The sequence below is a fragment of the Myotis davidii genome, unplaced genomic scaffold (assembly GCF_000327345.1).
Source record: "Myotis davidii unplaced genomic scaffold, ASM32734v1 scaffold1115, whole genome shotgun sequence".
Taxonomy (NCBI): domain Eukaryota; kingdom Metazoa; phylum Chordata; class Mammalia; order Chiroptera; family Vespertilionidae; genus Myotis; species Myotis davidii.
Window position 1 is genome coordinate 448,847 of NW_006287910.1, and position 15,358 is coordinate 464,204.

Below are 15,358 nucleotides of genomic sequence, written 5' to 3' on the forward strand. Positions count from 1 at the left end.
GCTCCCAGTATGTGAGAGGGGGCAGGCTGGGCTGAGGGACACTCCCCCCGCCCCCCCCCACCCCGTGCATGAATTTTTTGCACCGGGCCCCTAGTAATCTATAATAATAAAAGGGTAATGTGCTCATTAGACCGGAAGTCCTTTCAGATGAAGCCGGGCTGGTCACTGGTCACTATGAATCCCTTCTAGAAACACTTTATACACACCCTTCAGGCTCCTCCTCCTGGGGTGAAGCCCGGGTCCCGGGTGCCTGCTGGAAGCCAGAGTGAAGCCCGAGTCCTGGGTGCCTGCGGGTGGCCAGAGGGAAGCCAGTCCAGGTCTGGGGTGCCTGCTGGCAGCCAGAGGGAAGCCAGCCCAGATCCCAGGTGCCAGAGGGAAGCTGGTGCCGGCAGCCAGGGATGAAAGGCCTACTCTTGCACAAATTTCATGCATCAGGCCTCTAGTTTTATATAATAAGCTTTAAAAAGAACTGCCAAAGTTCTAATTTCATATCTCGTGGTCTTCTCTTATAAAAATGATACAGTTCAGAGCCAATGAGTGACTTGCCAGCTTCCTGACTGACTTCTCTCCCCCAAGCTATTGTCATTGTTAGTTGGAGCTTCTCTGTAATAAATAACCGTGTTTCTTTTCAACTTGCTCTTCACTGTCTGCAGTAATATTTCAGACCTCCTTCACTGGCCTCAAAACTAACTTTTCCTTCATCTCACTTTCAATAGATGACCTTTCTTCCTCCTCCTCTGAGAAAATAAAAGCCATCATTTGGACGCCCCATACCAAATCTATAAACCTATCTGCAGCTATATCCAGTCCTAGCTGCCCTTCTATTATGATAGAAGTGTCTCTTAACAGAGGCTGTCCTTGTATGCTCTGCACCTCCTTCTGTTCAAGGGACCTGCTGCCTCTTAGTCTTTTGTTCATTTTCATCCCTATTCATTCCTATCTTTTTTCTTCCTTTCTCTTTCCTTCCCTTTCCTCTCTCTTGCTCTTTATCGGTTATAGACTTGCTCAAGTATGTTCCAACCTGAAGTTCCATGCCTTCTCAAGCTTTTCACCCTCTTTCCTACCCTTCATGGGCAACATCTTTAAAGTATTGTTTCCATTAACATCACTCACACTTTTGGTCCTTCTTTATTCCTTAACCTCCTCCAGTATGACTTCCATTCATCACACCAAAAAGTAGCTCCTCCATGTATTAAAACAGCAATATTTAACCCTGTTGATCATGAATCCCTTCTAGAAACACTTTATACACACCCTTCAGGCTCCTCCTCCTCCCAGGCAGCTTCCTCTTCTTTGTTGGATCTTCATCCCCTAGCTGATCTATAAATTGTTAACTTTTAATTGTTAACTTTCCTCAGATCATAGTCCTGGGCTTCTTTTGCCTTTTCTTTGTATATTCTCTACCTTGGCAAATACTACATATGTCACAACTTCCAAATTTCAATCTCCTGGCAAGACCTACCTTCTGAAATCTGGACCTATACAGCCAGTTGTCACTTGCACATTTCTACTTCCAATTCCAACATGTCCAAGACTGGACTCCCTAATGACCAACTTGTGCTCTTTATCTCAGTAAATGGTTCGGGTGCTTAAACCAGAAACCCAGGTGTTATTTTTATCTCTTTCTCCTTCAAATACAATATCCAGTCCCTACCACATGATGTTGCTTTTATTCTTAATTAGAGGCCCAGTGCACGAAATTCATGCACTGGGGTGGGGGGAGGGTGCCCCTCAGCCCAGCCTGCACCCTCTCTAATCTGGGACCCTCGGGGGATGTCCGACTGCCGATTTAGGCCTGAGAGGGATTAGGCCTAAACCAGCATCTGGACATCCCTCTCACAATCCAGGACTGCTGGCTTCCACCCTCACCTGCCAGCCTGATTACCCCCTAACCACTCCCATGCCAGCCTGATGGATACCTACTGCTCCTCTGCTGGCCCGATCACCCCCAACTGCCCTCCCCTGCAGGCCTGGTCGCCCTAACTGCCCTCCCCTGCCGGCCTGGTTCCCTCCCCCAACTGCTCTCCCCTGCTGGCCTGGTCCGCCCCCAACTGCTCTCCCCTGCAGGCCCGGTCACCCCCAACTGCCCTCCCCTGCTGGCCTGATCGCTCACAGCTGCCCTTCTCTTCTGGCCATCTTGTGACCACATGGGGGCGGCCATCTTGTGTAGGGGCATTATGGTCAATTTGCATATTACCTCTTTATTATATAGGATAGATTTCAAATCTGGTCATTATCTCTCTCAGCTATTGGAGTTGAAGAAAATAATGAGAAGTCTTATGCTTAAGTTTTATACCCTGGAACAGTGGTTGGCAAACTGTGGCTCGCGAGCCACATGCGGCTCTTTGGCCCCTTGACTGTGGCTCTTTCACAGAATACCGACTTCTGCGCATGGGCCACAAGGTTTCAATTGCACTGTACGTGCGCGCCCACACGTGGTATTTTGTGGAAGAGTCACACTCGAGGGGCCAAAGAACTGCATGTGGCTCGCGAGTCACGGTTTGCCGACCACTGCCCTGGAACATCAGAAAAATTCTACCAAATTTATGTAAATCAATTTATGATTTACAAGAGAAAGCTTAATCTGAACTTCTGACAACCACTCAAACCTAGCCTCATCACTTTACTAATTCCTTTGATATCTTTTGGTCCCTTACTGCTTATTTATTGTACCAAATTTTACTATTATTTTGGGCTTATATAGCCAGTTTTAGGTAAGTGGAAGTGAATTTAAAGTTACTTTAAAACATGATTATGTATATTGTGGGGAAGGGATGAACGAAACAATACTCTCTTACCCTGTAAGTGGGAATATAGATTGGTACAACCATTTGGATTGCAATATGCCCTATGAAATTTTAAATTATTAGAAATGTAGTGTGTGTTTATAAACTCAAAAGATGCTAAAAAAATGAATCAGGAGAATCATTGGAGCCTTATTATAATAACAAGTAATCACAAAACTTAAGAGTGTATGATTAATACATCCAAGTGTTAGATACAGCCATTAAGAATAAGATAGGTTTCATGTTTTTTGAAATATGTTTTTATTCATTTTAGAGCAAGGGAGAAGGAATCAGAGAGACAGAAAGAGAAAGAGAAACCTCGATGTGAGATAGATACATTGATTGGCTGCCTCCTGTTCACACTCTTAGGGGGATCGAACCTGCAACCTAGGTTTGTGCCGACTGGGAATTGAATGGCAACCTTTCAGTGTACGAGATGACGCTCAACCAACTGAGCCACACCAGCCAGGGCTAGATTTCATGTGTGTGTGTTTCTTTTAAGCAAACCCTAAACTACATGACTAGTATGATCCCACTGCATGTGTTTCCTTTGCATAGTGTAGATTTAATATTGTCAGAATATTCACAAAACATTCTCTGGAGCCCTAGAAATTTAACAGTGGTTACTTTGTGGAGAAGGACTAGGGTAGCATGGACTGACTTTCACTTTTCTTTTTAATACTTTTTTTTTATCTGCATGTCACTGGTATTTTAGCAAATAAAAATCAAAATTTTTTCTAAAACATTGATTTTTAAATAGAGGTATTAGTGGTGCAAATAGTAAGGCATTTCTGAGTCCCAAGCTCAGAAGCAAACACTTCAGGATGTGACTTCTTACCCTTTAACTGCAAAATAAACCATATACAGCAAAGAACTGTAAATACGTGAGTCTTTGTAGAATTACATTTTAAATCCTGTTGATAATGGGGTGTGGAAGTAGGGAGTATATCTCCCCTTCAATTTTGTTGTAAACGTAAAACTGTTCTAAAAAAATAAAGTCTTTTTAAAAAATCCTTATGGCTTTTTTATCTTTGAAAAAAAGTGGTTCTCTTCAGCAAGTATGTAAAGTAATAGCAGTAATAGTAACAATAATTACAATTTAACATTTATTTTTAAGGTAAAGGAAGAGCAGTTCATCAATCTTTTGCCTTTTCAGTATAAATCTGTAAGCTGTCATTTTGCCCCTCCCAAATAATCAAATACAGAGCTGCTGAGCTGCTGCTTGATAAAACACTGCACCAGGATCGCACGGGACCTCAGACTTCTCCTACTGTGTTACTCAGGGGCTGGTTCATCCCTCTTGTGTCTAAATTCAAAAGACAATGTGAGAATGTTGGCTTTTCTAAATTGTCTTGTTTTTATAGGATCAGGCCTCTAATACTATTTAAACAATGCATAATAAATGTTTGCCAACCAACCACTTCATTCATTTATATATCGGTTTGAAAATATTTTTTTTTTAAATTACTGAAATCAGGTTCAGTTTTTGGCCTGAAACTGATTCAGAGTCAATACATAGTCAATTCCAAGTGTGTTCTTTAGTTTTCCATCTTTGGTTTTACCTCTGGTTTACCCAACCGTCCCTTGACCTACTCAGGTTTTTTTTGGTTTTTTTTACCCTTCATAATTCTGCAGTTTTTCTGTCCAGCATCTTATAATTAAATATACATTGGATCCTCTCTAGCTTGCAGACAGCTGCTCATCTGCCCTCCCCTCTTCAACCCACCCTCCTTCATACCCCATAACTAGCTATTTATGAAGAGTTTTCAAGACCATGGCTGCCTGCCATTCTGCTTCCTAGGAAGTATCATTTCTGCCTTGTTTTTATAATATACAGTCCTCAGATGTCCCCTTGCAAACCTGGGCCAAAACTATGCTTTGTTTTGGCTTATTCAATTCATGCTGAATCACTATATATTACTATTAAAATGTTGCATAATAGGGTGTTTTTTTCTTTAGAGTGAAAAAGCACTTTAATTACATCATATTAAGGAAACATTCCAAACATTCTACTTATAGAAACAAAAAAGAATAGACATATCATTCTATGTCTATTCACAAAGCATCTGGAAACTTTGAAGTGGGTATTAGTATTACGTGAAAGACAGCATGATATTTTAAGGTTTTTCATACTGGAGACTAATCCTGAGATTTTGTTCTAAAAGCACTTTAAACCATTTAAGAAGCAGGAGAAAGGAACTAAAAGTAGGTACCTGAACTATTTATGATGCTGAGTAAGAATGACATTTTATCTTTACCATTAGATAAGCTACCTTTCATTTTTTAAAATTGTCTTTAAAATCAAATTTTTACTTTTCCTATCTAAAAAAAGAGCGAGTTCAAAAACACTTCCGTTGACACAATATTGTTTTTATCCGTTCTAACCAAGAAAACACTAAGTAGAATTTTCAAAATTATATGCAGTTTTCTTTGTTGAAATGTAATAGGATACCATGAATGTTAGCCCTAAGAGATAATGACACATCACCTTAGAAAAATCCAATAATGAATTAAAATTTTTATCTCTAAATGCAATGGGTATAAAGTACTATGTATTTATATTCTCACTCATCTATAATTTCAAAGATGATACATAGATCATGGTCAGCAAGTGGCTCTAGAGCCTCATCTATTGATGAGGGCCCTTTTCATGCCTCTTGTGAGTTTTATAATCAGGAAATACAGAACTGTTAGAGAATTCTGAACTTATAGGACCTGTTTTTGCACTGAGAATACATACTAGCTCTATATTCCTGCCTCCCCTTTTTGGAGAAAATAAACAGTTTAAACCCAAACATTTTAAACTTAAGAACTTCTTAGGACCATAAGTTTGATTATTTTTGTTTATACACTTTTCAAAGATAAAGACAGTCTTTGAAAATGTTCAAATGTGAGCAATTATAACATGAATTCTCTTTCAACCCTATCACTAGGTCCTTTGTTTTCTGAAAAGATGTAGCTGCTCACTCAGTGTTTTGAACTTTTTTTTTCTCCCTGAGAATTCTATAGACTTGTAATTATTGGCAAGATGGCCATGGAGGATACTGGATTTTTGTCAGTTAACTAGGGTGGAAGCTATGTCAGTCCTGCTCGTGGGTTCAGTTTTCAGACACAAGGCCATTGCCAGGAAACTGTCTTCTTAGGCATCTGTGCTACCATCACCACCCACTTGCCACCACAGAAAAGCAGTGCTCGACCAGTGCCTAGTCTTTAGGTTTTAGAAATGCAATCTTATCAACACAGGCAGTGTCAGGTTTTCCAGAGATCAGCCAGTTTATTCATTGTTCTTAAGAAACGACGACTGTGCAACAGGCGCAGCGGCATGCAGTGATCTGGGCCTTCCCTGCTTCTGTGCAGACATGAAAGTGGAGGCTACTATGAGAGGAATAAGATCTCTAGGCTTCATTTATATAAGTCCCAGAAAAACTTGATAAAAAAAATCTTGATTCCACAACCACGAATGTTTCTGATCATTAAGAAAGGGTCTTCTCCCTTCAGAGTACAGGATAAACATCGCCAAATTCTGCCCAATTCTAGTTTTCCCATGTTGTGGGACAATGAGCTGTCTACATCATTAAGCCTTGTTCTTCCCAGCCTTCAGCATTCTGTAAGATGCAGATATCAGTTGTTTTTTATTATATATTGAATTTTTATGAATGTGATGAGGAGGAAGTACTAAACGGAAGTTTGATATTTGCCATAATTATGAGCCTGTCCCTATTTGATGGGTACTTTTTATAACCATTAGTTGTCCTCAGAAGAGCCTCTATCAGGTTATGAGTGACTGGTTGTATTTAATATAAATGAATATTATAATTGTTTTTAACATTAATCCAAAGTGGCAATGTACCCAGTCTCTTAAAGGTGCATTGTGCCTCATATTCAATAGAATGTGTCCAATACTGCCCACCTATTGTGATAGATTAAAACTAAATCAAGCAGGTCATCAACAGTCCTAACAGCATGACTGGTGATACTCCTCTTCTTCCATTCATGTTCTTCCTAATGTCTTAGTAAATGAACATGCCTAGGAAGGCAGCCTGCCAAACTGCTTTGTAGATAATGATATTACTTCTTGGGAAGATTATATAGGCAATGATGAGAGCATTGATTGGGAAGATTGATCTCTTATCTTCTGGTGGTAAGGCATAAGGTAGATTGATTGTTTTGCCATCAAACAAACTGCATGGGAAACACAATTGGTTTGCATTTGGTTTTGTTTTATTTGAACAATTGATGATTGGTGACATGCATTAATTTTGTGTGTTACCCTTGTGGTAGCAGATACATTTACACATCAGCATGAAAGTGTGATTTCTAATCAAAGATGATACAGTTGACAGGGTTTTTGTCAAGGTGCATCAGGGCAGTTGACCAATGTACAATCAGGAGGTGCTTCAAGACTAACAAGCTGTTGCCTTCAGTGTTGGTTTGCACATCAAGTGGTTGCAAATGTATCCATCATTCCAAGACACCATCGCCCAAAAATATATATTGTGTTTGATACATTTCTCTCAAAAGTTTGGTGCTTTGTTTGTTTGTTTGTTTGTTTGTTTGAAACCAAAGAAGGGGGTTGATGTTTTCATTACCCTTTATATTTTACTCCTTTCTTTGAGCTCTCCCTTGGGAGAAAAGAAAGATACCGCTAGAGATTCTCCAACAGATGTGGATCACTGTGTTCCAGAAGTGTCAGCTTTTGAACTGGACATTGTTCTGACCTTTTTCTCCTCTCAGTATTCCTTTTCTTGGAATATGGGATTCTACCTCTTGAATATGACCATTAATTTCAGACAAGCATTAACTTTAGAAGAATGTTAGAGTATGCAGCCATTTGGGTGCTATCAGATTCACAGGTCAACTCTTTGGTTATTTTTGTTCCTAGTAAAGTACAGTGGGAACACACTATCCTCAATAAACTGTAAGTTATCAGGGAAAAGATCTTTGTGTTAGAGCATAATTGATCCAAAATATCACAAAGCCTTTTAATATGAGAAACATGTGCATACAATTTTTTACTATTAAATTTTGCTTTTGATTGTGTAATAGAATCTTATGTCAGTTGCTTCAATTCTAAATGGGATGTCATGAATCTTTGTGATCCAATGGTCCCCAAAAGAAGCAAAAAACATTTTTTTCAGTACAGTGGGGGCTTGACTTACGAGTTTAATTCATTCCGAGACCGAGCTGGTTAAGGAGCTCGTTAACTCAAATTACTCTATCAACTCAATGCAAAAAATTGGCCAAGAGACAGCTGGTATCTCAAAAAACTTGTTAGTTGGGACACTTGTAAGTCAAGGCCCCACTGTACTTAATAAAGGAAGACATTCATATCTAGCAATGAAACTAAAAATGTTTAAAAGCTATTTTATAGCCTACCCCTTGCCTCTTTTTGAAATATACCTAAGGTTGTGCTTTGCTCTATAGTCAGCACAAGGGCAAGCAAAAAGCAAAGGCTATGAGGGCCACAGGCCCTTTGTCTTCAGGCCTCGGGTTTGTTGCAAGTAGGAGCCATCACATGCATTGCATTTGAGCCTGGGTAAGGGACTGGTCTAAGCTAGCCCTGTTCCAGCCTTCACCCCCTGCTAGAAAACTCTCTCTGTCTTCCTTCCATACATTTAAGAAATACACATGGGGCCTGAGCCAGTTTGGCTTAGTGGATAGAGCCCACAGAGTGAAGGGTCCTGGGTTTGATTGCAGTCAAGGGCACATAACTTGGTTGCAAGTTCCCCGACCCTGGTTGGGCACATGCAGGAGTCAACCAATCGATGTGTCTCTCTCACATCGATGTTTCTCTCTGTCTCTCCCTCTCCCTTCCACTCTCTCTAAAAATCAATGGAATATCCTTGGGTGAGGATTAACAAAAAAAAAAGAAAGAAATACACATGGGAATTTTTATTATTTTTTTTTTTATTTGCATATTGACAAACCTTAAGCAGCTACTTAAAATCCTAACCTTGGTTTTCATCAAGGTTTTGAAACAAAAATAAAAGTGGAAACTTAAAATTTAATGTAAGGTAAGCCAAGGAAAATTTTTTTAAAGTTGCTTCATATATTCCTCTTTTAAAATTAGCTCATTTTCCAGCTAAAATTATAGAAATGCTATGAAAAGAATCCACTTAAGAAATTGAGAACAAAAAATTATTTTTATTAAATTGGCAAACTGAATATACACATTTTGTGATATACCTTGTTTTTTACAAGTTCTAATTATTTGTTTCTTCTTATTAAAATTATAAGGTGTCGATCAATTTGTGACTTTCTTAGAAGTTGTAGAATGAGCTATTGTGTCTTGTATTGTGCAAAGATTAGTAAACTTTAAATTCTTAATTTAGAAATTTTCCCTTGGGTTGTTAGTAATTTCTCATGGGTCCAATTTTTATTATGCAGTTGACCTTCATTAAAGCTATTTAAAATTTGTTCCAGATAGAGTAAATCCCTCCAAATAATTCAATATTTCCTTAAAATACATTTTTGCTATAACTAGTTTTTAACAAAAAAACACCTAAGGAATGTTAAGGAATCTCATATTTCTACAAATAAGACAGTATATAAGCCAATTACTTTTATTTGCTGAGTACTATGTGATTGTATTTAAACAACAAATACTTTGCTTTATTCAGCAAATTAACATTATTAACTAACTTAACACAAAGTATTCTGAGAGAACGTCAGAGTTCACCAAGCAGGCAGAAATCATGAACTGATTCTCTTTTTACAGATTGGATGGTGCCAGGTAGTATTCCTATTCCATTATGAATTAGAAGATGTTTAATAAAGTTGCCTCTTGCAGTTGCCTCTGAACTCTAATGGTAATTATTTCCTTTTCACAGTGCTTCAGCTGAGGCTGCAACAGAGGCGGACGCGGGAACAGCTCGTGGACCAGGGCATCATGCCACGTAAGATTCGAGTGTCTGTCATCTCTAATGTAACATAACAATGGGCATGTCCAAGAAGAACCTGTACCCATGTAATCAATATGTAATTACCAGATGAGTTTATAAGAAAAACCAGGCTTCAGCATTGCCAACCTAAGGGAATTATTTAAAACACATTTTAAAAACTCGATGCCGTTTAAAAATTGGACTCAAATTTTATATTATACAAAGGAACACCTTTAAAACTCTGTAATTAGGCTAACATCAGTTCTTCAAACTGCAACATTTGTTTTAGTTTTAAATAATTGAAGTAATCGCTACTTAATGGATCCAGTGTTACTTAGACTTGCAAAAGTAGCATATAAAATTAATTCAAAACCTTATTATACTTTAAATTATCTAATTTAAATTATCTTTTATGCTATAGTATAGGCTATAATATTAAATGTGTCTTAGTTACAGGACTAATAAATATTCTATTTATAATTAATAAAATCTTTCTTGCCCAAGTACAGATATTTTCCAACTAGTTATCTCTAAGCTTCAGTCCTTCATTTTTTGAGAGTTGGTTAATTTTAGAATATTCGTCCAGGCTGTCTTCTTTAGCTTTAATCACCAAGTTTGAAGATGAACCCATATTTTAGAGAGGACGAGTGGTGGTTTTATGTAGACCATTAGGATTATTTATATGGATTTTTTCTAAAAGTTGATTTTTCCAAGAAGTAACGTATTTGGCTTTAAAAAAAAAATACAAAAAGCATTTATGCTTCCCAGTCTTCTGAATCATTGATTTTACCTTTTATGGTTTATAAGGAACAGTTTTGCTCTGCAGTAGATTTTTCCCATTGAAACCTTTTTTTCTGGACCATTAATTGTCTAAATATTTTTAAGCTAGCATTGTGACAGAGTCAAAGCTGGTTTAATAATCTGCCAGATTTCTTCACCACTACATTCCTGACTATGAACAGGATCAATCAAATAGGAACAAATTATGATGTTTAAGACACGACTGCTAAGCCAGTCTGCTTTTAGAAGCTGGTCCCTGCTTTTAGAAGTTGGTCCCTAGCCAAACCCGTTGGGGCTGGCTGCTAGGAGTCTTTGCAGTGCTTCAAGTACCAGAGCTGACAACAGTAATGCTACAAGAGTTGATGGGCCAACTTTTGGAGATGACAGCCTAAGTGAGCCTAGTCCTATATCTCACCCACATCATCTGACTGCTTGTAGTCATTAAATGCAGGGTGTTATCAGACATTGGTGGACATACAATAGATTTTGCAAAGATAATTGATAGAAATACTGCAGTAGGAAGGGATTTAGTAAATAAGCACTGCTTACCCTCACTTTGGGATTCTGGAATATTTAATGTACTAGCACTTAACATATTAAAGAATCACTATGTCTTTAGAGTGATTTGCATTGTGGTGTGGTAGAAAGAGCATGAACCTTTCAAATTCAGAATTCTAGATTTAAATCCCACTTTGATCACCATCTAGCTGTATGACTTCAAGAATTCATTTTACTTCTTGGAGTCTATACTGGGGCTAATGCCTACCTTGCAAGGTTGTTGTGATGATCAACAGTAATATAATTGTGATTGACCACAGAGCACTGAGCTAAGCCTGTTGTGGGTTCTCAGTAAATGATAGATCTGTACAACATGAAGTACAGTGGATCTCATGTTCATGGTCAGATCACTCAAGGTTAAATGTTCTAAGGACATTTGGGCTTTTTCCAGTAGCTTATATGGCCAATAAAGTCCTGTCAAGGAATCATCAGAGTTCCCTTGGTGATGGTAATTTGCCCCAGCAATTGGTTGGAACTAATCTAACCTGATATTTGCATTGTCATTATGTATACAACTTCATTTTAAAAGTTTGCTTGTTTTATTTGTGAACTACATATAGTTTTTTAAATTTTTATAAGAGTTTATTTGAGCTAAACTGATGATGTATGCCAGAGAACAAGATCTCAAATGCTCCTATGAAATATATAGTGTGGGGTTTTGTTGTTGTTGTTGTTGTTGTGTGTGTGTGTGTTTTATTGATTTCAGAGAGGAAGGGAGAGAGAGATAGAAACATCAATGATGAGAGAGAATCATTGATCAGCTGCCTCCTGCACACCCCCTACTGGGGATCGAGCCCACAATCCAGAAATGTGCCCTTGACCGGAATCGAACCTGGGACCTTTCAGTCCACAGGCTGATGCTCTGTCCACTGAGCCAAACGGGCTAGGGCTGAAATATATAGTTTTAATTATGAAACACTTAAGGTTCCAAATTTTGCAGATCTCCTAAAGGAACTAGTAAATAAATGGAACTGTAGATGTAAACTACTAAGGTTAAGAAGAAACATCAAGAAGTACTGTAACGTTTGACTGAAGTATTAACTCCTCTATTTATGCTATGGAACCAATTTCTTTTCCTCTCGCAGCCTTGAAGAGCCCAGCAGCATTCCATGAGCAGATAAAAAGCTTGGAACGAGCCAGAGTAAGAAATCTCACTTTAAAATGTTCTACTTCTCTGCTTCTCTCATTTCAAAACACTGTGGACAAGTAGCAGTCTTACTCCTAAATATGTCAAAAGAGGAACTGCAGTGAATTTGCAGGATACATGGCATATAGAGTAATATATCCTGGGGTAGTTTTTACCTTAGAAATTGGTAGAAAATACATGACATTCAAATTTTGTTCTTTTAAAACTAATGTCTAGTTTTGTACATACAGGACAAATCATACTTCTTTGCTTACTTGCTTTCAGGGCATAACCACAGTTTTCAGAATAATAATGAAGTAATTCTGCCATTTGTTACCCCAGCAGATGGACATAGACCCTACTGTGTTACCTGTACCTGTGACCAAGGGTAGGAGAATCTGACCAAATCAAAGAATATGGCCACAAGCCACTCTGTTTTATTCTTTGAGTTGACTCCATCATAGTTGCATACAGAATTGATATTTATTATTTTTCTTTAAAAGTACCAATATGCACATTTTTTCTTTTTGTTTTAGGGAAAACTTCTATCATGTTTTATGACAAAAATTCCTTTAGAATTTTCTCAGGATGCAATAATGATCTCTTAGAGGCTTATAAAATATAAAACCCTATTGTTTGGAGTTGAGTACAGTTCTGAATAAGAAAATCTGATCAAGGATATGAACTCATCAAAGAAAATATATGAGAAATTTTAGTAAATTGTTATTTAGGTGGATTTTTTTACTTGACCTGAAGTTTAGATTTTTTTTAGATATTTAAATGTTTGAAATTTTATGTCTGTTCAAAAATCAATTTCAAAATTATGAGCCTTTGCCTTTCCCAAGTTTTAAAATAAAACTTGATTACTTGATTACTTAAAATAAAACTTTCTATAACTTGATTACTTTATACCAGCACATACTATGTCCTTGTACAATGTTGAAGGCTGCAATTTAAATCATATATTGGATAATAGTTTCTCAAAGCACTAATTTCTACTTTTCTGTTCCTCTCAAAATCATGACCAAAAGGGTATCAATTAATTTAAATGGAGTACCTTGAGAGAAAAATATGTAAAACCACAATAAGTCATAATCAATTTATGGCAAGATTATCTCTTTTTTTTTTTTTTAAGACTGAAAACTTTTTGAAGCACAAGATTCGAAGTCGACCAGATCGTTCTGAACTTGTCAGGATGCACATTTTAGAAGGTAACAATTTTATTTCTGCTTGTTTTATGTGAGAATGCCGCCATTTCTTTTTATTCCCATTTAATAACTTTTACCCCACAGACTGACATCCTCCAAATTGGATAGCAACATGAAGACCCAAAGTTATGTTAGGTACATGGGAAAGGTCTGATTCTCCAAATAACCTACTGATGGACGGACTCTTCCCCACCAGCTGGTACCACAGGTGTCTATCATACTGTCCTGGAAAAACTTTTCAGTCCAGAGGATTTCTTCTTCAGAGAGGGACATGTGCCCACTCATTAAGTCATAAAGGGTACAATGGCCACAGGTCTAACCATAGATTTCCCTGTTATGTCTGCCTGGTACAATGTCCACACCTAACATGATTGCTTTGTTGCTACTTGCCCACAATAGTCCAGCTTGATTTAACCATTATCTTAAACACCCTCCACTCAGCCCAGCAAATTTTCTCCATCTCGCCTCATCACTTATGAAGCTGGTAGGGATGGCTCTATTCCATCTTTCATGAGACGAATGGGTAAGGCCAGGATATTTTTCTCTCTGGAGACATAGCATTCTTTTTTTATTATTGTTGGCACTATTACACATGTCCCCCACTCTTCCCTGGCCTTCACCATGTTGTCTGTGCCCATGGGCTACGCATATGCATTTTTGTTCTTTGGCTAATCTCTTCTATTCCCCCACCCCCACACTCCTCCCCTCTTAGCTCTGTCAGTCTGTTCCATACCTCCATGCATCTGATCCTATTTTGTTCGTCAGTTTATTTTGGTCATTAGATTCCACATATAAGTGAGATCATATGGCATTTGTCTTTCTCTGACTGGTTTATTTCGCTTAGTTTAATAATCTCCAGGTCCATCCATGCTGTCACAAAAGGAAAGAGCTTCTTTTTTACAGCTGAGAGAGAGGGGGGGGGGGGGAGAAATGTCAATCCCACACATGCCCTACCAGAGATCGAACCCACCACCTTTTGGTATACAGGACAACACCCCAACCACCTAAGCCACAAGGGCTTTTATCCACTCATCTACTGATTGGCACTTTGGCTCTTTCTAGATCTTGGCTATTGTAAAGAACACTGCTGTGAACATCAGGGTACATATATTCTTTCTTATTAGTGTTTCAGGGTTCTTCAGATACATTCCCAATAGTGGGCTCACTGGGTGAAACAGCAGTTCCATTTGTAATTTTTTGAGGAAACTCCACACTGTTTTCCACAGTGGCTGAAGACAGAGCATTCTTGAAAGCTGGTATCACCACCATAAATTTCTCAAGTTACATTTTCTTTCATTATTTTGCTTCTCTGACTAATTTATTGAGCAAGACTAGGAACTTGACCGTGTGATAGTCTTCGGTATGTTAAAACTTGAGAAGATACAGAAAGAATCTGAAAACTCCTCAAATATTCAGACACAATTATCATGTAGAGGAAAGATTAGATTTGTTCTCTCTGGCCTGATGACAGATTTAGTATTAGAATTAGGTTGACATGACAATTAGGTTGACATTAATAGTAAAAAGTATTAGGTTGTAGCTCAACATCCTATCTTATAAAAGACAAAAACAGTAATTAACCATACTTCTGCTATGCTTCCCATTGGCTAATCAGGGCGATATGCAAATTAACTGCCAACAAAGATGGCAGCCGGCAGCCACGCAGCTGAAGTGAGCAGGAGGCTTGCTTACTCCAGTGATGGAGGAACCTAAGGTTCCCCGCCTGCAGCGGCCCAGCTCTAAGCTCCGAAAACAACAAGAGTTTCAATTATAGAAGCTAAACAAACCCCAGATGCCTGCTTTCAGCAGGCGGTGGCCTCAGAGCTGGAGCCAGCTCTCAGCTCCAGTGACAGCAACAATGTTTCAATTATAGAAGGTAAATAAATCCCAGAATAAAAAAGAAAAAGAAAAAGAGAGGCTGGGAGCTTCATTTGCCGGCCAACCTGAAAATGGCCCTCAGCCCCTCACCCAGACTGGCCAGGCACCCCAGTGGGGGCCCCCACCCTGAAGGGGGTGTAA

General features: G+C 38.4%; 1 protein-coding gene across 4 annotated transcripts in view; it reads left to right on the forward strand.

The window, feature by feature from the left end:
- The window catches only part of MKL2 (MKL/myocardin-like 2), a 205,780-nt gene that overhangs the window by 136,802 nt on the left and 53,620 nt on the right, over positions 1-15,358 (forward strand). For all 4 annotated transcript variants that reach the window (XR_435455.2, XM_006759669.2, XM_006759670.2 and 1 more), the window contains 3 exons: positions 9,617-9,682; positions 12,091-12,146; positions 13,267-13,342. Coding sequence is in view for 3 of the 4 variants with exons in the window: in XM_006759669.2 (XP_006759732.1) it covers positions 9,617-9,682; positions 12,091-12,146; positions 13,267-13,342 (198 nt within the window). In the remaining variant the exon portion in view is untranslated. The remainder of the gene's footprint in view (positions 1-9,616; positions 9,683-12,090; positions 12,147-13,266; positions 13,343-15,358) is intronic.